The sequence below is a fragment of the Leptosomus discolor genome, chromosome Z (genome assembly GCF_034619465.1).
Source record: "Leptosomus discolor isolate bLepDis1 chromosome Z, bLepDis1.hap2, whole genome shotgun sequence".
Classification (NCBI taxonomy): Eukaryota; Metazoa; Chordata; class Aves; order Leptosomiformes; family Leptosomidae; genus Leptosomus; species Leptosomus discolor.
The window spans coordinates 77,572,080-77,598,859 of record NC_141419.1 but is presented as its reverse complement, the minus strand read 5'-3'; the positions used below and the strand labels follow the sequence as shown (position 1 = coordinate 77,598,859).

Sequence of the window (26,780 nt, the reverse complement as noted above, 5' to 3'; positions counted from 1 at the left end):
CACAATTAAGTGAACAGAAGAATTAATAAGGAAGGAAACTTAACTTTCACATGGGATATTTGACAAAATCTGAAATTTTTGTTGTTAAATTTTTTATAAGATGGTTTCAAATTAAACCCTACCACTCACTGACCCACCTTTTTTAAAGGCCCTTTAAAATCAGTTAGTCTTATTGGATTTTCCTTCAGCTTTCCCCCAGTTTTGGTAAAGAATATATCTCTCTGATTTCACACCCAGTTCTACAAATACACACTCAAAAGTAGTTGGAAGCCTGCTGAGCCTAAACTGCTTGTTGCAAAACTCTCGGGCCTCTTGCTCTCAATTTCATCAGCTCCAAACATCTCATCAAAGATCCGGATGGTTTGTTTCAGGGGCCAGTTTGAAGCCATACCCTAGCAGTTCACTGAAGACTTCCACACTCTGCTTTCGGGGTTTTGCAGAGTATCAGGAACCACAATAATTTCAGGCTGACATCACTACCACGACACATCCCCGTTAAAAGCTGGACTATATTGAGCGCACTGGTGACACCCTGTGGCATCCTGCTGAACTCTCACACAGAAAGGGCTTCGAGGTGTTCGACATTTGTCTTCCTCCAGCACCAATGCCTGTCCTCACATAAGAGTAGCAGGCCCCAATGAGGCGCTACTTCCGTAGCAAGTTTAGCATAGAGATCTTTAAGTACCAACGGTAAACAGAAAGACTGTGTTGAAACTAATTACTATGAGAATGGCAAAAAGGGCCTCAGATTCCCACATAATTTCAAAGCGCCTTCACAATGTACAATTCACATGACTCTAGATTATTTATCCAAGTGATGTACATGGTGCTTTTTGGTTGTAGTGCATTTAAATTGTTAATTAATTCAGTTAAGCGCTTCCAGAATTTCACTCAGCTTGCAAGTTATCCACAACAGGAATCAGAATATTTGTCAACAATCTTGGATTTCCCATTTACCTCACAGGGTAAAGTCTTGATTACCATTATCACGGTTTGCCACTCCAGCAGTTGTACACCTTAACAGCGGAACTACCTGTGACAAGAATACATCTTCAAAATCAGTATGCTTATATTAATGTTCTTATGCCTTTGAGAGGCAAGGTATTTGATCGAGCGTAGGTTCAAGAGGGTCCTCTCAGCAGTCACACTCCCAGGTAGCAGATTTCCGGCAAGCCAACCAGAACACCACAGACACTTCACACCCTACTCCACACTTAACATACAAGAAACATGGACTTTTTGCCCTAGCAAGTTCACTACATACATTTGCATGGTTGAACTTGCAACTGTAGTACAGGAAAAGGGGTGGGGAGGCTTTTAACAGCTTCCCAGTCATGTTCATCTGAAAGATACAATTACATGAGCACAACTTAAAGTGCAGCATCATAAAGAGTGGGAAGAAGGGTCAAGAGAGCAGAGCAGCTGTTTAAACTAGCACTTATCTGACAGAAATGCTTGCCAAACTAAGCCATCTAAGACACCTCTGTCTTGCATTGTCGAGTACACAATGCTTCTTATCCACCCTATGATCCTTTCAGGACTTTTTTGTTTTTCTCAAGAGAAACCCCAGAAGAACCGGAAAAGCTTTAATGGTAAGTGCTACATAGATTAATACAATACTCCAAGTAATAGATTTAATTTTGCTATGATCCCAGGGAATTAACTGTATAAAACCTCTCATGGAGACACATAAATTTATTAAAAGCCAGACAAATGTACCTGAGGGTACCTTACATATTAGTTTCAGAAGGAAGTTACAGTCTCAGCTTATAGTCATCCAGATCAGGTTGGTGATCCTACTGCAGACTAGGTCTGTAGTAAAAATGGGCAGCAGTCAGTCAGATAACTGAGCTGACCTTACACACCAAACCACTACATGACTCTAGGATCCATACAATTAAAGACGGAACATGCAGTTAGGGACATGAGTGTGGTCACTTGTTTGACCTAATGACACTACTTCTGCGTTAGCTAGAAGTTGACTGCGAAGTAATACCCTAAATTACATACACAGTAGTCTGGAACATGTGGAGACTGGGTGAAGATTGCTCTAAGCCAGTTCTCCCAGACTGAGAAGCCCATAAATGAGATGTGGCAGGCATAAGCATTCATTCTTCTGGATGAAGGCATCCACAGCACACACCGTTCTTTGATCATTAACCATATCATGGAAAAACACAGGTTTCCTTGCCTGTTGCATGTAAACTCTTTCATTCCATTATAGAGGATTGTACACTTTGTACTTGCTTTTTAAAAAGTAACTGTGCCAGGTCTCCCTCAACCAGCAAGAATCAGTTCCTATTTGTCAGTTTCTAATGCTTTCTTCTTCTAGAGAGGTCACTTTAGAAGAGAGCAGTTCCAACATCAATGTTTAGTGTGTTCCACTTCCAACAACCAAATATAAAACTGCTAAATAATCTTGTATGTTCAGAATCTATTTAAATGCAAGAAAGCAGCTGGTTTATATTTTGTCAGGGCACCACCTGAACAATACACAGAGTAGAATGCAGGTAGAACAAAGAACTCTTCATGCAAGGTTAGGCAAACAAAAATATGACACACCAACAATGTCTACTAATAGTTGGCACCTGCATGCCTCTCCAGAACAAATATATTTCACATCTATTGACACAAAGTACAATTCCATTACAGATCACCCTTATGACCTGATTTCACATTTGGCATCAACAATATGAATATCAAATGCTCTGACCTGGATATATTTCAAACTGAATACACAGCCTTATTTTAAGAGGATTGATTGAATTTGCCACTTCCTTATTCAATACCATGACATTATCCACTATGACACTGAATTCTGGAAATCATTTCATAGTGCTTAATCCCACAAACATGGAGGAAATCTTTGGTAACGATCTTCCACTTTCTTAGCATTATTCTGAATAAACTCCAGGTTTACATCCCTTCCCTGGTAATTGCAAAGCCACACAGTGACAGAGAGAGTGAACATGCATTTGCTTTTGTGAATCCAAGGAATATTTGAAAGGTGACACCATAATATTGACCATCTTTCTTACAGATATTATTAGATGTAACAAACTCACGAAGCTCACGCATAATAAATAAAGACCCTTATTTAATAGTTTCTGTGCATAAATACAAATACTTTTTTGCTTATTTTCAAGAGCAGAAATATTTTCTTCAAAGAATACAGTGATGAAAGACATGCAAAGGACCAAATGTTCTATAACACATTTTAATAAATTCAGTTTCTCTCAAGTATTTATATAAAGAATATTTCATGTAATCCTCAACTAGCACAGCTTATGGTGCAAGTCCGACATCTAAGTGCAACAGTCCAGTTGTTACTGAGGCAGCTCTGACCAGATGAGTGTGGTGGCTTAGTGTATGGTGGGGTTTTGGTGTGGTTTTGGCAGTGGGGGAGGGGCTACAGAGGTGGCTCCGGTAAGAGACTTCTAGAAGCTCTCCCGGCTCCAGTGTTGGACCCACCTCTGGCCAAGGCCAGGCCATCGGCACCTCTGAGGATAATTCTATTTAAGAGGGGAAAACCAGTTGGGAAAGTTCTATGTTTGTGGTTCTTTGTTGGTGAGCAGAAGAGAGCAGGGTGATGCGAGACCAACACCCTGCGGACCCCCGGGTCAGTGAGGCAGGAGAGGGGCAGCTGTGCCGGAGCAGGGGTTCCCCTGCGGCCCGCGGGGGGGTGGCGGCTGAGCCCCTGCAGCCCCTGGAGCCCCGCGGTGGCCCAGAGGTCGCCCTGCAGCCCGCGGAGGGCCCCGGGCCGGAGGGGCAGGGCCCGGGCCCGGAGCAGCCGCGGCTCCGAGGCAGCCCGCGCTGGAGCCGCCCGTCGGTGGGAGGGCGGCAGCCCCGGGAGGGACCCGCCCCGGGGGGTTCTGGGGAGCTGCGGCCCCGCGGGAAGGACGCCCGTTGGGGCGGTGGGTGGAGGGCTGTCTGCCGGGAGAGGGACCCCGCGGTGGGGCCGGGGAGGGCTGCGAGGGCCCCTCTGCCTGAGGACAGAGGAGCAATGGAGACACCTTGTGTCGGACTGACAGTAACCCCCATTCCCTGCCCCCTGCTGGGGGGAAGAGGCAGCAGAGCTGAGCCCGGGAAGATGGCGGGTTGCGCGGGGGAAGGTGTGTTGTATTTAAGACCTGGTTGTATCTCTCACTATCTTTGACAGTGGTGGTTGTTTGTATTAAATGTATGTTGTTGTCCCCAAGTTGATCCTGTCTTCTGCCTGTGACCATAACTGATCAGTGAGCCCTCCCTGTCCTTGTCTCAATCCTCAGGCCCTTTTGGTTGCATTTTTCTCCTCCCATCCCTCATCCCAGGGCAGGGGTGAGTGAGTGGCTGTGGGGTGCTTTTGGAGCCAGTTGGGTAGGCTCAAACCACGACAGTGAGCCACAAAACAGACTGTAAAGCACATCCTTCATTTCCCGTGAGTAAAGCTCATCAGCTGATGCAAAATGAAACAAGATGGACATGAAGCAAACTTCAAATTTACTTTGAGCAAACTTCTGTTACTCAAATCCACAGAAGGCAAGTGTGACTAGATGTCATTAATACATATAAATAAGTAAAAAGAACAGGTACGTTGGATTAATTTTTATAAAGTGCTCCTACTTGAGGTACACAATAATAGCAAAGCCTTATTTCTGAGACAGCTAAATCAGCGTAATGCCCATCACAGAAAGACAAATTCTGATCAAATCCTGAATTTGCACTAACACCCAACAAAACGAAATTTGTCCCTGATTTAGGAAGTTATGCTTTTGTACACTATCAAAGTTTGTAATTTTCTTAAACAACAAAAAATATCAAAGACGATAATTCACTTCTCATTTCTTTGCTAACAAAAATATACCATTACTACTTAACATTTTACAAATATAGCCCTAATTTAAGTAATTTACCAGAGATCAAATACATTTGTGAAATCTATTGTGCAGCTGAATAACTATCTCATCTTTCTTAAGTCAACTCACACCTGTCTCAGTTATAGTTACCATATTAAATTCAGAGACAGCTGTCTAACACTTAAATTATCTATAAAGGTTTAGAAGGATCACACATTATTCATGCTTGCAAAATAAGGACATAAAATTATTCTTGAAATCATAGTAATCTAGTGTCATTCCAAGATGCTGTGCCAAACACAATATTATAATTTCTCCCAGGTTCTACAGGACTTGAAGTATGCTGCTATAAACTCAAATTAGCCATGTACATGTTTATTAATATCCATGATGTCCTCCCTGTTCTTTTCAAAGACAAATTCTGACCACAGACTCTACAACTATTAGGAACCTACTAGACAAGGGATAATGTCTGACATCTTTTGAGTCTTGTTTGATCAGATCTAATCTAGTTTTTCCACCTCTGTCTTTCCATTCAATTTTTCAATTACTAATTCCACCTCCACACATACACTTTTTTTCCTTTTTTTCCTCCCTTTTTTTAGACTTTTTTTAAACATTAAGAGTTAGTTCATAACCAAAGAAAGCAATAAGTAATCCAGTAATTATCACCAGGCTTAGTAACCTCTGCTCAGAAGACTAATTTGCTGAAAACAAAGCCTCTTTCAGCTTTCTTTCTAGAGATCAAAACAGCACACCATCAGAAGGCTGAGGGGTGCCCTCACGGCAGTCTACACCTTCCTCACAGGGGGCAGCGGATAGGGCTGTGCTGATCTCCCCTCTCTGGTGACCATAGAATCATGGAATACCAGCTTGGAAGGGATCTCAAGGATCTTTTGGTCCAACCTGTCTTGGCAAAAGCACAGTCTAGACAAGATGGCCCAGCACCCTGTCCAGCTGAACCTTAAAATCATCCAATATTGAGGAATCCACCACTTCCCTGGGGAGACTATTCCAATGGCTGAGTGTTCTCATTGTGAAAAACTTTCCTTTTGTGTCCAATCAGAATCTCCCCAGGGGTAACTTGTACCCGTTACTCCTCATCTTTTCCATGTGACTCCCTGCAAAAAGGGAGTCTTCGTCTTCTTTGTAGCCACCCTTCAAATACTGGAACATGGTGACAAGGTCTCCCATAAGCCTTCTTTTCTCAAGCTGAACAAACCTAGTTCTCTCAGCCTTTCCTCATATGGCAGGCTTCCCAGCCTTTTGATCATCTTTGTGGCCCTTCTCTGGATGACTTCCAGCCTGTCCTCACCTTTTTTTCTGATGTTTTTTCCCTTGTATAGAGCTTGCTCACACTGTTATGAGCCGAGATTGCCATTTGTTTGAAGGAGCTCTTTCCCAGTCCTGCCTTCTTCCCTCTGCTCACCCTCCCCTGTGCTTGACTTTTGTAGGGCAGTCTTTCTCACTTTTCTCCTAGTGACAGTAGCTGTACTGCCTTCACTTCTGCTGCTTTGAAGCTTCCTGTAACACAGAAGACCAGAATGCTGGAGTATGTAGAACTAGGTGGAGGACATTACCTAGCCCAGTGAATAAGAGGGTACCAATGCAAGAGAGAGGACCTGAGAAAATGGGTGCCCATTTATTGTCCTCCCAGCCCTCCTGTCAAAAGCTGCACACAGATCAAGAAGGTGAATAAGGAAGAAAATGCAGAAAAGAGAGAAAAACAATCCAAGGAAACAATCATTGTCGCTTTGGCCAAGAAGGCAACTCTGACTGAAATATTTCAAAAGTGTCTAAAATGAAAAAGATGGTGTTATTTCAGTTTTAGTCAAAGCTAACAATGATATTTTGTGGTCTTTTGCATTAAATTTTGTAATGAATTCATGTTGCTGAGAAGTGATGACAAACCCTAGATGCAATGCCACTCTGCCATAGGGAATTCATGCTGAAGAGCAGGAGTCCTTGCTACCTTTCTTGAAAAAACAAGAAAGATGATAATAAGGCTTATTTTGGAGGTCTGGATGAGAATCACATGTATTTTACACAGGCCACTGGGAAGTTCATGACTAATCTGGACCATATTTAAACCATGACCTCATTCATCTTCTATCTCAGTAAGATGCAGTGGAGTGAGGAAAATGTTCCATGTACTTTTTCTTCACGTCACTTATTTATATCTGCCATCTTTTTCCATGAAAAGTATTAGCCTACAAACAAAAATTACTAGACCTAGAAAGAAACTCCAACTGTAAATCTGAGTCTTGTGGGCCCACAGCACAATACTTCCTTTGGAAGCATTTATTTCCCTTTTAGGTGTAATCATGCAGGAAGTTTAGCATTAAAAATAACAAAGAAAATTCTTATTGATTTCTACAACATTGTAAAGGCATAACAAAAAAAGCAAGAAATTAACCCTGAAGTGCATTTTAAAAGACATGCACAGCATAACAAGTGATTTTAAAGTAAAAGAAAAATGAATTAATTCAACGTTTGCTCATTATACCTGAAACAGAAATGCATACACGAAAAAAGATGGGAAGGAAAAGGGTATGCAGGCATTTCAATGTAAAAGCTTACTGCTGTGGAGAAAAGGAAACAATCAGAAATTATTATATCCACAACAATAGAATTTTGTTATGGATTCATGAGTTTACAGAAGTTTATATGCTTAAATCTCATTGCCAGCTGTAAAAATTAGTGGCTTTCTTAAAAGTCCACATTCATACTGATAGATTTCAGATACTTAACTGAAACCGAGGAACTGGAATGAAGCCGCATCCGGGGAGGTTCAAGTTGGACAGTAGGAAAAGGTTCTTCACTGAGAAGGTGGTTGTCACGTAAAAGGGTAACGAGGTTGATATACAGTTGAGGGAGGCCCTCCTGCTGAACCGGACAATGGTTTATGTCTAAGGAGAAGGAAGCAGAGTAGGGAAGGCCCTCCTGTTGAACTGGTCCACAGTTTATGTCTAAGGAAATAGAGAAGTGAAAGGGGTGTTGTGATAAGGATAGGAACTGGTTACGTGATCAGTGAGACCCTCCTGTTCCGGTCACAAGGCTCAGAGTGGATCCCCTTGCCCTCTAAACTGCTCTCAGAGAGGATCCACCCCTAGTCCCAGACCTGGTCGATGATTTATGTCTAAAGGTATATGTAGTTTTGGTGTATAACTTCAAGACTCCTTTCTGTTCTTATTAATCTCACCCCACAACCCTCAAAGGATTTTCACTGGGACAGTTTCACAAGCCCCTTATTAGAGATGTTTGCCTGTCAGAGCTCTCACAGGGACTTCCGCTGAAACAGTTTCTCAAAGTTTCAAAATTAGGTAGTTCATTAAGGCGACAGATGTAACAAGTTTGGAATTGCTGATGAGAAACGCACGGTCTCACACAAATATAATTGTCATCCCAACATATCAATGTATATCTCTATTGACTACCATTAACCATACATACACTGTAACAAGTAAGCACTACAATAAGCAAGCATAGATTAAGTAAGCACTACAAGCAAGATAATTAAGTATCGCAATTCTCACCAAGAAGGTGTGCCTGCTTGGGGAAAAGAGAGGTCCAGGCCCATTGACTCGTGGTTGGAGTTCTCGCCCTCAAAACAGAGGATTCTAAAGATTAATTTTATACCAACTGACAAGGTGGGACTGAGTCATATCTTGTGTGTTGACTGTCTCCTAGCAGGCTGTTAGTGCTATCAATTGAGTCGAGGTGGGGGGGGGTTGGGGCAGGGAAGCCAGTGCTTGCTACAGATGCGGACTACTTCTCCAGTATTGTTGGAGACAACCTCTGACAATCAAGCCCTGTCTCCAGCCTTGTTGATACAATCTCTGTCTATAAGACCTTCACCTCATCCCAGCAGTCACAGTAATTAGGCCAGGTCGTAAAACATTCAAATTTCCAGGTCATAAAACTTGCAAAATCTGTGCAATGTCTTGGCCAGAGAAGCAAGATGCTCATCCTTCTTCCCCTGCTCAAACGACAAGCTCGTTAGTTAGCCTGCATTCTGTCCCAGGCTGGTACAAGTTAAACATATTAATTGGCCTGCAGCTTTGTTAGATGGTAAGTTGATCAGTTTTCCCACAGTGGTCAGTCCCTGGACCGGGCTCCCCAGGGAAGAGGTCACGGCACCAAGCCTGTCAGAGTTCGAGGAATGTCTGGACAATACTCTTAGTCATGTGGTTTAGTTTCAGGTAGTTCTGCGAGGAGCAGGGAGTTGGACTCAATGATCCTAATGGGTCCCTGCCAACATGAGATATACTGTGATTCTATGAACATACATGGTTCACTTGAACCCAACAAAATTTCTCTCTTGGCTACCTTATTGAAGCATTATCACCCCACTTGCATGCCATAGTTGAAGAAAATTTGCACAACTTAAAAGTTCTTGAAGATGCTAAAAGTGTATCAGTCATTACTTTGCAAAGTTGCTTTCTCCAGGTAGTTCTATACTTTTAATTAAAGCTAAAAACATTTTCCTAGTTTGGATAATACCAAACATACAGAGGAACAACACACTTGTGTTTAAGTATTCTTTCTTTAACTTTAAGAAATAATAGATGTCACAGAACTTCCAAAGCAAGGTATATTATGTATATCCAAGACATTAGTTGTTCTAACATGTTCAAAGTTTTTGTGTATTCAGAGAGGTCAGGCCAGCTGTTTCACAGTAACATGTATCAGGACAGTTAGTAAGTGTTGACAGAATACCACAGAACAAAAATAATTCCAAAGTGTATAGTTACAACCAGTCTGTTCTCTAGTAGCATACACATTTACACACACAGATCTCAGGACAGAGAAAGTATGTGGTTTGAAAGGAAATCAGCAGCAGAATCTACTGTAGCAATCTACAGAATTTACTTTACATTCACACTGTATATACATACATGCACGTACCATACAGATATATTTATATATAAACCCAAAATAACAGAACAGTTGTGGCAATGCCATATTCTTGGCTCTGAAGGCCAAAATCATCACAGCTTTCCCTCTTCCATCAACTACAACTGTTTACACACCACAACACTTTTCCTGTGGTGCTTCCACCGACCTAGGAACAAAGCCGGTCTCTAAACAGCCAACACCTTACACCTTCCTTATTAGTAATAGTAGCCTTAAAAACAGGCAGTGGTAGGCACTGAAAGGTTACTGTCCCACACAAATCCCTTCACCCGAGATCATTTTACCATACTGTAACTATTCAGTAAAGTAACTCCATGAGTGAGACAGTTTTTTGCTTCAAAAGAATTTATGGTAAGTGTCGCCCAGAAACAGTGTTTCCCCTTAAACATGGAAAAATTTCAGAAAAATATTGGACACAACTTTTTTGTGTGAAACTCTAGAGAACTTGAATTTTAAGATTTCCCAGCCCTGAAAAGAACAGTGAGAGGTAGCAAACATCACTGATGAGAAAGGTCAAAAGCAGATTTCACTGTATATTTAAAGAATGAGTGGATAACAATTTCTGGAAAAAAAGTCATTGCATACACATCTAGCTTTCAAAACAAGATACACCTAAAGTAAGCTGCAGCAGTGCCTGAAGCACAGGAAGAAAAAAAGATACCACTTCCTTTATCAAATGATTCAGCACACAACCGTTGGGTTTTTGTTTGTGGGTTTTTTTGTTTGGGTTTTTTTTTACATTTTTTCACAAGAGACATCTTGAAAGCTGGATGACATCTCCTTCACTATTAAGGGCTGACCCACTTGATTAGTTATGAAGAAAGCAACTAGGAAAGCAACAAAATCATAGGTAGGTATTGAAACAGAGAAGTAAAGGCAGGAATGAGCAAGCAAAGGATGTGAAGAGAGTAACTTATCAATGCACAGCTGTTCTTCAGTCCCGAAACTGAGGACAACATGGGCAGTGTTGCATTCCACTTAAAACATGAGGCACCAGCTCCTCTACTCTCAGGTATGGCATGGTTAACTACCACAATACTTTTGCTACTGTTAACACAGCTGTTCCTTAGATGAAAAATTGTATCTGGCTATGGACTATGAAGGAACACATGACAATATATATCCAACCAAAACATTAAGACATTCCTTCTGGAAACGAAACCATTTCTGGAAGAAAACACAGTTTTGCCTTTTTTTACTTTTTTTGTTGTATTTGATCTGTTTGGCAACTTTAAGACATAACACAGGCAACAGCAAAAACATCTGTATCTGTAAGTAGACAGCTTTTCACTACCTGTAAACAGCAGTTTTTCTGTTTTGGTTTGGTTTTTGAGGGTTTTTTTTAAATACTTTGATGGGACACAGGCAGTAACAGAATGAACAGTATATGACTTGAAAAGAGGAAAATGTCTTTAGTCAATTATTCTTCTAAAATATTCAGGATAACAAAATCCAGGATATTGTGTGAGCTTATGATACATTACTCCAGTGTACACTGAGTATTAGCTTTTTCCAGTCAGGTAAAGAGATGGAGAAATCTAAAGAGGTAACATAGTGAAATACAGCATTTTTATAACTACACAACATAAAGTATTTGATGATTACTGTGGGGTAGTAGCAAGGTTTTGTTAAAAATGAAAGGAAAATACACTGTTCCCCACTCATAATATGGAAGCTATTTAGTTCTTCTGAATTTCATGAAGCATGTTAAAGTTGGACAAAAATATTGGAGCAGAAGTCTCATTCCTATAACCAAAGGTATGCAGTTTCAAGACAATTTAACTGCACTTCACAGTTGTACTGCTACATGATAAGCAATCCAATACTAAAATGTAGGTAAAAATACACCAATAAAGATATATTTATTGATTGAAAAATACTGTTTGGGTCTTAAAAATACTCACTGCCTTTCAGCATTCCTTTCAGTTTGCTTATGGGCAAGGCGTATTTTGCAGTGAGGCTGGAGAGCATCGTTTGATGGGGGCAACATGGGGACTGTGGGAAAATAACAGAAGATTGACAAGGAGGATTGTAAACATGCTCAGGTGACTTGCAGCTGGGGTGTCAAAAACCACATATATCATCATAGAATCACAGAATGGTTTGGGTTGGAAGGCATCTTAAAGACCACCTACTTCCACCCCCCCTGCCATGGGCAGGGACACCTCCCACTACACCAGGTTGCTTCAAGCCCCATCCAACCTGGCCTTGAACACTGCCAGGGAGGGAGCAGCCACAGCTTCTCTGGGCAACCTCTTCCAGTGCCTCACCACTCTCACAGTGAAGAACCTCTTCCTAATATCTAATCTAAATCCACTGTCTTTCAGTTTGAAACCATTACTCCTTGTCCTATCCCTACACTCCCTGATCACAAGTCCCTCCCCACCTTTCCTGTAGCCCCCTTTAAGTACTGGAAGGCCGCTAGAAGGTCTCCCCGGAGCCTTCTCTTCTCCAGGCGGAACAACCCCAACTCTCTCTGCCTGTCCTCATAGGGGAGGTGCTCCAGCCCCCTGATCATCTTCATGTCCCTCCTCTGGACCCACTCGAGCAGGTCCATGTCTTTCTTGTGCTGGGGCCCCGGAGCTGGATGCAGCACTGCAGGTGGGGTCTCACCAAAGCAGAGTAGAGGGGGAGAATCACCTCCTGACACTAACTGTTGTTTAGTTCTGTGGGTTTGACAAGTAGAACATCTGTGTTCAGATAACACAGGCCTGCGATGGACTCGGAGGCACCTTACTGAACATGCTTGAGATTCCTGCCCTGCTGTGGGAACGATCAAAGCACAGGGGAAAAACACGCCTGCTGAATCCCCGAGGTAACAGGCAGAAAGCAGCAGGGTTCTCGGCTTTTTGCTCGCCAGCAGGACCGAGCTCCGTGGTGCCTGCGGCACTGCTTACATGCCCGGCCCGGGTGCTGCTGCAGAGATCCCCCAGTTCGCAAGGGGGGATAAATTTACTCTCTGCGTTTCATCTGTAGTTTTGTGGTTGTTCCTGCGGCCCGCCTGTGCCGGCTCGCACAGGGACACGCCACGGTCTCTCCCCGCAGACCCTGACACCGATCTGCAAAAGCCGTAAATGTCTGTTATAAAAGAGCACACATAAAAATAAAACTGAATTCCCAGCCTCCAGGGCGCACAAGGCTTGCCCCGCAGGCCCGGCTGCCCTTTCACTGACGTCCGCGCAGCCCGAGGTGCCCTGGTCCTCCTGCTGCCTCGGCCTCGGGGGTCAGACGAGGCCCATTAAACCCCACCCCCGCTGTGGCGGTGCCAGGCCCAGCCGGCGGGGCAGCCGCCGCGCACCAGCGGGGAACCCCGGCCCCCACCACCCGCCGCCCCGGCGCTGCTGCGCCTGCGCGCCTCTCCCCAACCCAAGAGCGGCGGGCGCCGCGGGCCGGCCCGCCCAGCCGCCGCCGCGTCGGTGACAGCGGGGCGCCGTGACGGCCGGCGACGGCGATGGCGGCGGCGGGGGGTACCGAGGCGGGGGGTGCAGTGGTCGCGCTGCGGCCGCGGCTGGCGGCTCTGGGCCGGCGGCTGGCGGCGCCCAGGGGAGCGGGCGGCGACGGTGAGAAGCCGCAGGAGGGAGGGGATGGGGACGGGCCCTGCCCGGCGTTCCCGCGGGCCCGCTCTGCCCTCTGCTGCCGTCGTGCTGTGCGGCGTCCCTCAGCGCCGCGGGAGCGGGCCTGCCGGCGCGGAGCCCCGGCTGCGGGGCGGCTTTTGAGGGCTCCTCTTCTCCCTGCTCCACAGAGAGACCCGCCCCGGGAGCAGTGCGGCTGGTGCCGGCCCGGGCCTCCGTGAGCAGGCTGGGTCCGGAGGTTGTTCTGCGGAGCGGGGCCGCTGAGGCCGAAAATGTGTGCCTTGGGCGTTAGCAAGTTGTGCTCATGGTGTATTGCTTGTTGGCAAATGGAGTGTGTAGGATTGGTTTTGAAACACCAGACCGTAACCAGGAATGCCCTTCATTTAGTCGCGAGAGGTGTAATCTGATAGGACAACGGGCCTGTTCAGATGCTGTGGTGTTCAGCTGCTCTTGTAGGTGCTGCAAGGGTGGATAAAACCATATGAAGTGAAAAGGGAGAGTGAGTAACGCTCTTGCTGAGTGCTTTCCAGTGCTAAGGAAGCGTTGCATTTTTCCTTCAGATGCCTTCTTAGCAAAGGGCTCTGCTACTCTGGACAAACTGAAAGACCTCTGTAACGACGGGAAAGAGCATCCTTCCAGGCTTTTGCAGCTCTATATGCAGGTAGTGTATTTAAAGCATTAAGAATGCCCTTTCAGGAAAATCTGCTGTGTAGGGTACGGGAGAGGGTTGGATGTAGGAAAGCAGGTATAGCAGAAAGGGTTCTATGGTACTTAGTGTGTGCAGTGAACATCCATGAAGTGCTGGGTGGCTCTTGTCTGGATTAAAAGGTAACTTAAGAGTCAGTAATAATTGTGCTGGTACTGTAAGCACAGAAAGGAGTTTGGATTTTCATTCACTGTTAACAATCTTACAATACTTCTAACTTGCAGCTTTTGTAAACTTAATGTTAAAAATTACCTTCAAATTGTGATGTGACAAGTTTGTGTGTTACTGCACACTACCATGTGATTATTTTGCTCGTAGCAAAATTTTTACACTGTGTATCTTCCTGTTTTCACAGGCTGTCTTAGACATTACATACTTTGAGGAAAACCAGCTTGTGGATGAAGATTTTCCAGAAGAATCTTCCTTGCAAAAAGTTAAAGAACTTATTTGTATTCTTTCAGAACCAGAAGACCTAGTGAGGGAATGCAACATAAAGGAAGAAGTGAGTACTAATATTATTCCACCACAGAAATAATTATTTCATTATTTAAAAATGAAGATTCTGAAACAGGGTAGTAGTATTTGTGGTTTTGATGGGCAGAATTTAATATATTTAAAAAATATTTTCAGGAATCACTATTTAAATACAAGACTTGAACATTTTTCAAAAGTTGTGGCATGCCTAGAATTTTTCTTGCCAATATTTCAGGATTCCATGTGCTTTTGGCAGTTTAAATCCAAAGTATTAGGCTTGTGTCTGTGCCTGTTACAATTGCTGTTAAGTACTATTAAGTTAGAGACTTAATATAACACTGTTTGCATGTGAGAGTATGTATATGAGTAGTTCAGATGGTTTACTTTTGGATTAGCCCAGTTTGTTGGATTTTATTTCAGCCCATCAGCATCCTTGGTGCAGAGCTGTTAGAATGCCTTTACTGGAGAAAAGGAGCCCTGCTTTACATGTACTGTCATACAGCAAAAGAAAGGAGTGAATGGCTACGACAAAACATTGATGTATTTAAAAAGGTAAAGGAGATTAAAAAGTTTTATGAGAATGTGAATACAGTTTTAAAGTTTGACTCTTCGCTTTTAAAATATAGCTTCTTTTTTTTCCCCCCTTTAAATAGAGTTTTGGGAAATTCGTAGCGAGAAGTATTTCTGGCTATCATTAAATTAATCAGAACTTATCTAAAAGCTTTTTTTTTTCCTCGTTTTTTAACTGTACTCAGTGTCTTAGTGATGGAGTTCATTACTTGATGAAGATGCTTAGCTTTAGATGCCCTCTTCAGCTAAATGAAGATGTCTCAATTCAAGATAAAGACACAGCTAGATTACTCAGTGAAGGTAAAAGAAAAGCAACTCCAAACCCCCCTCAACCCTCTCTTCTTAATAACTGTTCCACTTTATGAAATGCTTTATTGCGTGTTTTTGTTGTTTGACTTCATTTATATTCAAAAACTGTCACTTTTAGAACAACAGAACGTAATAGATGAGACGGATAAGCAGGCAGCAGTGCTCACCCCTCCCATTCTTCTTGACTTACGGGTTTTAGGAGGTGGCAGTACTCATTTTGTTTATGTTTTTGAGTGCACTGGAGGAAAGTGAACTCAGGCAATGGGTGATTTGTGCACAGCGTGTGTGTCTTGCAACTATATACTGACAATATCCCAGTATTGTCAGCTGGCCAATGTGGAAAGCACAAACACGACTGCAGAGGGTGTTAGGTGTTCCCATGTTGCTCTTCTCTTTGTATCTAGGACAACACAGATATGAACGCAGTGTTGCTGACTTCACACAGGTAGAAAGTACATGCAGAATTGGTCACATTTGGCAAGGTTTTATTCTCTGTCTCCACGTTACGTAGCTTTCTGTAAGTTGCATTACTGTAGTACATTTATGTGAGGATCTGAGACTGCATCAGTGATGCAGGAGGGGATTTGTAAGGTAAAACAGCTGGTGCTGCGGACGTGATGTCCACGTTGCACACACTCAAAACTAGCCCTACTCTGGCTATGGGGGAATGGAGCACCTTCTTTCTTAACTTCATCTGAAAGTGACATTGCTCCAGTTCAGATCCACAATGCAAAGCCAAGTTCTGAACTGTAGATTTGTTGTTTAGCAGGATTTTATTTTTTTTTCGGTGACCACGGACACATACGTAGCTTTCTATTAAGATGCTAAAGCTGCTGCTGACTAACCTGAGTTAAGATGATGCTCAAACAGCATCATCTTTTAGGCTTAAAGTGTGGGAGGCACAGAAGTGTTCTAAAATAAATATGCATAATCATGCCTGCCCGTAATGCATTGTAAAGAAATGCTGAAATTCACTAAGATAAATAGGCAAACACCATTATCAGAATAATATTTACATGGCAATCTTAAAGATCTTAGCATTATGGACAGAAAAAATGGACAGAGTAATGAGCAAGGCCTTGATCCAGGTTCTGTTCTGAGCAGTTGCAGTTCTTTCATGGTTAGAATTTGGGTTTTTTTGATATACCTCTTTAAGAGGCTTATACTGCCTTTTTGGAATTTTTTTCCAGTGTTACTGAACAAAACAAATTTCAAGTTAATAAGCTGTGTATTTTCTTGTAATGGAACAATAAAGGTCTTGATCTAAATTATTTTTGCAGCTATATTTAGTGACACTCACTTACTGGCGATGATGTACAGTGGAGAAATGTGCTACTGGGGACTGCGACATTGTGGAGAAGGGAAGCAGGAAAGCCTTGAAATGATAGATTCCATCTCCAACAGTGACCAGGGCTGCAGATCACAGAGCATGTCGCTGGATTTCCGAGAAACGGGCAAAAACATGTTAACAAAATACGTGGCTGTATGTGAGGGACCTTTAAAAGGACGAGGGTGGAATACAACAACTGCAAAACAAATGCTGTGTTACTTCGTGAACTCCCACAACTAAAAGACAGTGTTTTGGCTGTTGCTGGAAGAAACCTTGCGACCAAAGAGCGCGCTGTGGTCTCTGCTTCAGTCTTCTTATCAAAATGTATACTTTTCTTGCATTAAAAACATGCATTCCAAGAATTCCTGGAATCAGGTCCAAAGTCTAATCCAGTATTTCTAGGGAGGGAAAAAAAAAAAAAAAAAAAAGACTAACGAACACGCATGCATCCTCCACGTCGGCGGAGCTGCCCGGTCTCCCCGCCCCTCCGGCGCCGGCGCGGAAGGTCCGAGGGGCGGTGGCGGGGTTTAGGGCGATGGCGGACGGCGGAATGGAGGGGCGGGGAGGTTTGGAGGCTGCTGTCCTGGGTCGCCTCCGCGTCCTCCGGGAACGCTGGATGCGGGGCACCCGCGAACGCGGCGGTACCGCCGCGTTCGCGGGTGCCCCGCATCCAGCGTTCCCGGAGGACGCGGAGGAGGTGTGCGCTCTGCAAACGCTGCCGGTGAGTGGGGCCTGGTGTCGGGAAGAGGTGGTGGTGGGGGGTTGTGGGGTTAAATTCGTCATCCCGCCGTCTTGCATCATCACTGCTGAATTCCTGGGTCGTTAAAGCGGTGCTCTGGACGGTTTTCAGATCGACGTGCAGCTGAACATCATGTCCTTCCTCTCACCCCAAGATTTGTGTCATTTGGGAGGCACGAGTTGTTACTGGAGGGCGGCTGTGCAAGACCCGTTGTTGTGGAGGTATTTTCTCCTGAGGGATCTCCCCTTTTGGAAATCCGTTGATTGGAAATCACTCCCAGATGTGGAGATTTTTAATAAAGCCTTTTCAGAGGTCAGCAGTAGTACACTGTATGATTACATGGCCATGTGAGTATCTTCATATTCTCTTACACAACAGTCTCTCTACAACAGTAATGTTCAGCCCACAGGCATGTTTCATATTTACAGCAGTAACACTGTGCTGTAAGCTGCGGCTTTTATTTTGATGTCTCATGTTTATTTTGGAAATACTGTTTCCTATTGTTTGATGGTTTCATTAAACTCCTGGTCTACATTCCTGTTGAATTCCGAATGTTGTAAAAAAGGCAAAGCTAATGTTATGAAAAAATGAAAGGTTTTTGTAAACTGCATGTCTCCTATGCCACAGAAATAGTGATCTTGAAAGCTGTGCATACTGTTGATCTTGATAAAAATGTGTTCTTTGCTCTCAGTACAATGACAAAATGATTTCTTATTTTAATAAAAAAGTACTAAGAAGTCTTCAAACTACAGCAAATAGAACGAATCTTTGGTTTTTTTCATCTTACCTGGAAGACCTAGGAAAAAAAAAAATCTTTTCTGAGTGTGCACAGAATAACAACTAGTATTGCTTTAGCTCTGATGGTCAAAGGCTGCAAGACAAAGACTCTGGTTTTCAACTGTAGTACAGTTGAAAAGCATAGCGACACTCATAATGTGTTTGGATGACTGAGAATTCTTCAGACAAGCAGATAATTTGTGTTTTTTGTTGTTTTTTTTTTTTTTTTAAACTTCATTCAATTCCCTTAATTAATTTGCAGTAGTTTTTTTCATTTGCAGTTAAATTTTTCAAAGACAATTTCATGAAACTGTTGCTTCATGATAAGTACACTTAACACCTGCAATCCTCATGCCCTTCATCCTCACTTTACAGACAGGAAAGACACAACCAGAATTTGAAGTGAAAAATACCTACTAATTTTGAACATTTGATTTAAATTTCTTTAGGTCTGAATACTTCTGAGCATCACCTATTTGAAACCACCTGTCACTGATTTCCATTGTCCATCTGTGAGCGCTTGATGTTTTTGCTGATCTCAGCTGAAGCATCTCAGTTTGGGTGTGGAGGAGCACACATCAAATATTTCCTTGAAGTGATTAGTCCAGCAGCAGCCCACCACAGAAACAAAGATCAAAGCTGATTATTTTGTCTGTCACTTCTATGACTGTTACTTCTTTCCCTTGATTACCAGTCTTTTCATGCCTTCTGGCTTCTGCATCAAATGAGCACATAAGCTTGCAGACACCACCTGTCTCCTTTCACAGCATGTATTCTCTGTGCTTACAGGGAAAATGGTCTTTTTCAGGAGGAGTTACCTGTTCCATAGTTAATAAGCACAAAAGCGGTCTGTTTAAGGTTTGAAATGCACTCCAAAGTCTCATATTTTTTATACTGTATGTGACTCTTCAGCTTTAATGTTATTTTACCAATATTGTGTATTCAGTGAGGGTGGGGGAATTTGTAATTTTATTTCATTTTATTTTTTAAAGTAAACAAGAAGATACATAGATAGAAGTATACTAAGGTCCAAAAAGTTAGTATTTGGACTTTGAAAGGACTGATGCCCTTACCTGCTTTGTACCGGTGCTTGAAACCATCAGTTTGTAATGTTATCAGCCAGTAACAAAGCATGAAAAATGTGGGACCTAAATCAATTTAAGTTGGTTGATTAATAGCTCTGTTGTATTTTGTGTTTAATTTCTAGTTGCGTCTATTTTACACAGATACAAAAAAACCTGCCCTCAGAGTAGAAGAAGTTTGAAATCAAGCCGTCCCCGGTATGGGGCTGTGACTTCCTTTCTGCAGTCACTGGTCACTCAGGCAGAACCTCGCTTTGCTATGTTTGGGCCAGGTTTGGAAGAGCTGGATGACTCTTTAGTGCAAAAGATGATGACATGCCCAGAAATTCTGCTGCTAGCTGGCCTACCTCAAAGACAAATTCATGGTAATGCTGGTTTTTGGGTTTTGGCTATTTTATTTTGTAAATGGATACAACACAAAAAAGGGCTGCTTTTTTCTCCTCTTGAAACTCAATAGCATAATGGTAAAAAAGAAAAAAGTTCTCTCTTTGTATTTATTCAGAAGGATAAATGCAATGAACTTTCAGGATAAAATTATGGCTGCAGTGAATTTATGACTAAATTTATACAATGTCAGAGGGATCATTTTTCTTCCTAAATTTTGATCCTAAATTCTGTGTCACACCTGCTGTTGTAATGGGTATATGCAGACAGAACTTTCTTTAGATGCTGCTTGCAGTAAGTGGCTGAAAAACACGAATGTTTTTATACAGGAAGTCAAGACTGATCCTTTTAGTGATTCAGTCTTGTGTCGAATGGTGTAAATTTCATTTAGAAGAGTTACAGGAGCAAGTGAAGGATTTTTTTCAATGTTTAAAACCAGTTGTGAACATCTGTAATTTCACATCAGTCCAAACCAGAGACAAAAATGTATTACTCTTTAATTAATGTTTATTTCAGCGTAGCAAAATTGGAATAACTGAATTGCATTTATAGAAGGTATGAATAAACAATTTCTTAGTGTTGTTATCCTTTTTCTCTCTTACGTCCGTTTCAGTGCAGCTTGTCATAAACAGACTGGGCTATGCCCATTTTGGCTAATAAATGCAAGTCTGGCTCCTTTCTGACTTCGGTGTCTAGGTTCCAGTCTAAGTATCAGAGAGACGGAAATGCCTCCTTGTTTTCTTTTAATACTATTGAATTTATTTCTACTAAATTAATAGTCTGATTAATTAGAGCATGTATAAAATTTCATTGTAAAATAGTAAATATGTTACCCCAAACAGGAACACCTAGGTGTGGGTATATCCATTTCATAGCACCACTGGAATTTTCAGCCTATTGAATAGGCAACTAGTTGTAATCTCGTATCTTCATTTTTTCCCTGTAGGAATTGGATCAGGAGTCAGTTTTCAGTTCAATAACAATCAAAAATTCAATATTCTGACATTGTATTCAACCACCAGGTAAGATTTGTTTTCCACCAAAAAAAAGTAGAGTTTCTGCATTATTTCATCGTTTTCCTCATGTTTTTGTCATGTGATTTTTATGCATGCATTCACATGTGTGGATGTCCCTTACAAACTGAAGCTTCAATGCATGTCTTCAGTTTTTCTTTCTTTCTCCAACTGCTAAATTTTCACATGGAAGCAATAAACCTTTTCCAAACCTTATACATAGCAAATGTGTGTGACAAATACATAACAGGTGCTTTTGTCCCTCTTGAAACCTTGATTGATTCTCTTTTGAAACACTGTATAAACTCCTCTCGCAGTGTATTCTCATATGCATCTTGCAGGTTGCTAACCATCTGTATATGTACACTAGAAAAGAAGTGGGGGCAGGGAGAAATTAAACTGTTTTGCTAGCTCAGGCCACTTTCCTGTCCCTTTCCTTTGCTGCCTAGACTCTCAAAACTGAGTTTTTACATTCTCAATTCACCTGACTACTGAAATATTGAAATATCTTTCAGTGTGGAAAGGAGGAGAGCAAGGGCAGAGCAAGCTGTTGCTGTGAATAAGATGTTCTACCAAGAGAACAGCATAGTAGGGAATCAACAAGCCGTGCACTACAGTGTAATAGCTCAAGTGAAAAAGGTGTGCGAAGTAGTTGATGGATTCATTTATGTTGCTAATGCAGAAGCTCATAAAAGTAAGGGGTTTCTCTTTGTTTTATTTATTCATATTTTGTGAATGATTGGAATATCATAAAGACTGCAAAAAAATACGCAATACATCAAAATCCATTTTCTGCTTCTTTTAAAGTCTGCTTCATTAGTGCTATTTCTTCATGGCTTATCCCGTCAAAGAGGTCCCCTGTCCTACACACTATGCCTCATCTCCCTGTGAGGGGTTTTGGCCCCTTCTTTTGTTTATGGCAGATACTGATACGGTTGCTATCTAAGCTACATATGGGGAATGGTTCTGGATTAAAATCAAAACAAAACAAAAACCATGGACATAGGTAGAAGAAGCCTGAAATGCATCAGTGGTGGTGTCATAGCCTGGAAACGGAACCTGCAGCAGGAAAACTGCAGCAAAAGATGCAATTAGTCCAAATCGGTATAGTCTTGTAAGAGGATACTCCAATACCTATTACAGTAATTGTCTTTATGTTCATCAACATTAAATGGAGGGAAAGGGCTAGCTCAGAAAAGAAGAAGGTAAAAAACCTGTGAAAGGCAGTAGTAAGGAGAAAAGTATGGTCGGTAGGGAAGGGCTGCTGACTGTACAGTGTGTGAGTATGTCTTAATGGCTTGTTGCAGTTTTGATCTCTGTGAGGTACCTGGAAAACATTCTGATGTTAAGGAATAGAATGGGCTGCCTGTAGAATGTATGGAGATCTTTAAATAACCTCCAAATGTGACACGAACATCTGAATGACATAAATGTGGATGATCTAGCCATGTGATAAGCAGAACTAGATTATTTGGCCATGTCCCTTCCAGCCCTGTTTCCTGACCTCTGAAGTCTTAGATATTTGCAAAGTCAAAAACATTCTCCTTGGGATTTGTGTATCTTTAATACTTATATATGAAAAATTGTTTCTTAGAGCATGATCGTCAAGAGGAGCTGGCTCGTATTTTGGCAATGATTGATCCATCCCTTGGGCCTCCGAACAGACCTCTGCTAGTTTTGTCTTGTGTCTCTCACATTGGTGTGAAAAGAATTCCATGTGTTTACATGGCACATCAGTTGCAGCTAAATCTGCTACGTCAGCCTTGGATGGTACTTGCTTTTAAACCTTTATTTTCTGTTTCTTTGTGGCTTAAATTTAATTTGGTCCTACAGTAGTTTCTGAACTAAGCAAGTGTGCATCTTTCAGCACTAGTACACGAGCTATCCACTTCAGTGAAGAATTTAGTTTCTCTGGTCCTCATAAGATGAAGCATTAGCCTATCTGAACATCAAGAAGCTAAGTGGCTTGTGTAGGAATGCACAAGAAACTTCAGATGGAGCCAGAGTGTAAGCAAGGACAAAGTGCTGATCTTGAAGGGAGTAAGGAAGCTTCGGTTAATTTAAATCTAGGTTTCTTGAATCACAGCCTGAGGCCTTGAACACAAGATAGATTTTTTTTTTTTTTTCTGCCATTTTCAGGAGACTGTTGTCACTTGCTTGGTGTGATGTACTGAGTTTTTGACAAATCAGTTTTTTACCTAGCAGGTGAGGTCCTGAACTTGTTCTTTTATGCTTGTCTAGCATAGTATATATTAGTGTGGCTCAGCCACACATTATTTGGTTTTGGTGACATTGGGCAGCTGAAGAATAATACTTAATTAGAAGAAACAAAATCCTGATTTGAGATAATTCCTTTGTTTTCATAAGGAAAGTGTTTACAGGCTTTTTAAAAAACATACAATTTATGATAGGCACTTTGTAATATGTTACAAAATCTGAGAATTAATAATAGGCATTGAATTTTAAAACCAGCAGTGGTTTTGGTTTAAGAGTTACAAGAAGAATTTTCAAGTAGATTCTCAGATGTAAAGTAAGTATAATGTTCCAGAATAGCTGATGGAACAATTGAGGTAAAATTCACCTTGATACCAAGAATGCAAGACTTTCCTAATAGGTCATGTAATTAAATTTGTAGAGTAGTGTTTTATTTTTGTACCTTACTCTTAAGAAACCTTTTTTTTTGTCTAGAGGGCCTTAGAGATAAAAATTTAGATTTGCTTTGAGTATTTCTGACTTCAAGGACAGACATGGAGTGATGCTAAAATGCTATTAGATGCTGGTACCTGTTACCTCTAATACCTTAGCTTTTTTAATTTTTGCAGGTGCAGGACACTGTAGCTGCAACTTTAGCTGGATTGCTAGATGGAATTGAGTGGCTCCTGGAAGAAGCAAATTGTAAAAATGCACAGTAACGGAACTGTGCGTTGGTTTACTGTACAGAGACTTTGGTGTTTTGCAGATCAGATGAAATGGGAATCTTGTCCTGACAGAGCACTGTCAGAAGAGAGATTTAAAAGGCAAACCTGCATATATTTCACAGCATGTACTTTAATTATTAACTTTTCCAACTGTGGTCCTGAATTAGAAACACAAGTACGATTGCCTGGATTCCAGCAGCTGATGAAGAAGTGATTTTGGGGGGCAGTCTGGGTGGTTTGTTTTTTTTTCTTTCTTTCAAGCTGGGGCCTTTAGAGTGCAATCTTTTCTCAGTACATCTGATAGTCTAATCTCTTCTGTAAATATACCTAACACTAGATTAGCTTATCAGCACAGCCCTATGGCATGCATCACACATTTAGTAAGTATATTCAATGGAGATCTTGACAGTTCCCAAACAAAGAAAAGGCACTGTATGTTGTACAGTAGCAGGTTGACAGAAAGTATCTCTTTCAAAAGAGTAAATTCCCCTGTATTTTTTCCAGAAACAATGCCTAGACAAGAAATTGCACCTGCAGGAGAATTGTCGGTCTAGTCCACAGTTCTTTAGGGCAAACAAACAGACTACCATGTATGAATTGGTTGTTTCTTGTTTGTGATCTGATTTATTAACCAACCACAGATTTTCTGTTGCAGGGAAATTACTGGCTTGAACTGGACATTCCTCTGATGCCAGGAATAAATGTTGAATTGTTAGTACTTCAGCACTTCTGTTGAATACGTAGGGCCTATCGGTTAGTCACATTGCTGTGGCCATTTATAGGTGTGAAGTGTCCTTGGTTTGAAAATTTCTAGACAGTTGCAAATATTTTTATGGAAAGGGAAACAACATTTTAGAGCTGGAATTGCATTTTCCATATTGATGTCACTTGGGATAGTCCTAGTCTTCCACCTTTTTAATGTTTTTTAATTGTTGGATGGATGTTCAGAAACTTCCTTTGGATTTCTTGCCTGTGTGTGTATTTGTTTCATTTGGGTTTTTTGGGGATTTTTTTCCTCTCCATGGAAATGCAATAGTCTCACAACTTTTTCTTGGTACATAGACAAATTACTACATGGTGTACGTTCGTCTGTAACTGCCCTCAATCTGGTATATGTGTGTGTGATGCTCAATGTAGCTATGTCCGAAACATTCAATTTGACAAGTTTTTTATTTTTTGATGAGCTAGGACAGAGACAGGTGATGTCTTTTTTTTTTTTTTTTTTTTTTTTGGTCGTCTTGTGCACAATTAACAGCTTTCTAGACATTTTTGTGTATCTTCTAATTGAGACAAACAGGAGTTTCAAGGGAAAATCCGTGGGAAGCTGTACTGTGATAATTCTGTGGTTTATCCTTTTTTTTAACAGGGTATATGTGCTTTGCCCTTTAAGATAGAGAAGACACAAAAGATTTATGAGTATTTTGGGGAGAATTCCATGCTTTGTGACTGGATGTACATGACTTTCCTGCTAGTCATAATAATTCCATAATGGATCTGTCTGTAGAGGGTTGAATGCAGCAACCTGTTGCTGTGTTAGCTACTACAAATACGTTTTTTTATGCAAGATCGTCATTCTGCTTTCTTCATAAGGAATAAATTATTTTTTAAATAGTGATATTTACATTCTTTCTGTGTGTGTTAAGCCCCCCTACATGCATGCACACACACACATAATGTCTGCAGTTATGCATCATTAGTCATTAATGAACAATGTTATTGTGTTATCTGTTCAATTAACATATTCGTTCAATTTCATTTTAAACGGTCAAGATAAAGCAGGGAGTATAATTTTTCTTATACTAACTTAAAGATAGGATAGCTTAAAAGAATTAAGAATTACAAGTTTTAAGGATGCAGCCTAGGAAACAAAACAGTGGGAATTGGAAGTCTGTGAAGTCATGGAGCTCCAGTGTCATAGAAATTGCAGAGCTGGTGGTAGGGTAGCTTGCATGATTGACTACTGTGATGGATCAGTACAGGCAAGGAAGCTGAGCATGTGCACTGTGCAAAGGAACAGCTTAGATGCACAGAGGTATGTTGTGGAAGAGACAACCAGCCTGTTGAGAATTCACATGCCAAATAGTTGTAGAAATGCACTGCAGATTTCATTTAGCACTACCTTTTAGATTTCACCTGAAACACTTCCTTCTATTCAGATTCCTGAGTCTGCTGAGTTTAGAAGAGTAGTAAGTCAATTAAGCTTGGAACATAGTTGTTACGAATTCGAGATTAGTTGGCTATGGAATATTAGAATGTTATTAAAATGTATCTTTAAACTTAATATTAAAAATCGGTTTTTAAATTACTCGGTTTTGTATTTATCACGGTAAAAGTGACTGTGATGGGTTTGTGAGAAATAAAACCATCAGGGTCTTGCTGTGCTTACGATGAAGAATTCTAACAGTGCTGGAAAGAAAATCACTTTCCCGCTCACTGAGGCAGGTTGTTTATCTAAACAGTAGTCACAAAATAAAAGTAAAAGGTTCAAATGACAAAAGGTGTGATATATATATCACAACTTATCCTGAGCAGCTTTTCGAGATGTGGGGATGGTAGTTTTCATAAAGTCTTTGAAACTTAGAATGCCAAAAATGCCTGCCGCCAGCTCCAAAGCGGTAGGTGAGGGCACCTGCCAAGCTCGCAGGACAAAGGAGGCAGCACACTGGCAGCCGGCGGCTCTGTAACCTGCTAGGTGTCCCGCGGTTTCTTCGGCTAGAGTGGCCCTGGGTGGTCACCGAGGCGGCAGCGGGGACTCTTCGCTTCCCTGCAGCTTCGGAGGGGAGTTGTGGCTCGCTGTGTGTCCCACAGGGTGGCACTGCTGATCCACATCAGCCACTGATGCTGTCCAGGCAACAGCCCTACGCCCTTTGCTTCGAATTTTATTCCCTTCTCAGATATGGCAGCAAGCAAATGCAGTTACAGAAAAGCCTATGAGAAAATCAACGTGTTTTTCAAAGGCTTAGACAGGGGATATGCTGCCTTTTTTAATCTGGTAGGTATCAATATCCATTTGTATGATAGGATGAGTATTGGAGCTAAAGAGAATAGCTGGAGTTGCTGTCAGGAGGATGTATGGAAATAATTGCTGGTGACATTGCAACGCAATTGACGCTTTAGTCTTGTGATTTAGTTTGTCTTTCATGCCATTTTAGCG

The 26,780-nt window shown here is 41.7% G+C and overlaps 2 protein-coding genes across 2 annotated transcripts; both read left to right on the top strand.

The window, feature by feature from the left end:
• The first annotated feature begins 13,203 nt into the window (after positions 1 to 13,203).
• On the top strand, positions 13,204 to 17,075 carry RIMOC1 (RAB7A interacting MON1-CCZ1 complex subunit 1). The gene is made up of 6 exons (XM_086479988.1): positions 13,204 to 13,312; positions 13,885 to 13,985; positions 14,386 to 14,532; positions 14,925 to 15,056; positions 15,260 to 15,374; positions 16,664 to 17,075. The coding sequence occupies exons 1-6, from the start codon at positions 13,204 to 13,206 to the stop codon at positions 16,951 to 16,953; spliced, it is 894 nt and encodes a 297-aa protein (XP_086336114.1). The 3' UTR covers positions 16,954 to 17,075.
• Positions 17,076 to 17,248: 173 nt separating this feature from the next.
• FBXO4 (F-box protein 4) lies at positions 17,249 to 23,620 on the top strand. The gene is made up of 7 exons (XM_009957854.2): positions 17,249 to 17,434; positions 17,564 to 17,799; positions 19,456 to 19,676; positions 20,642 to 20,717; positions 21,224 to 21,402; positions 22,303 to 22,478; positions 23,531 to 23,620. Exons 1-7 carry the CDS (start codon positions 17,249 to 17,251, stop codon positions 23,618 to 23,620), a joined length of 1,164 nt encoding a protein of 387 aa, XP_009956156.2.
• Positions 23,621 to 26,780: the final 3,160 nt, after the last annotated feature.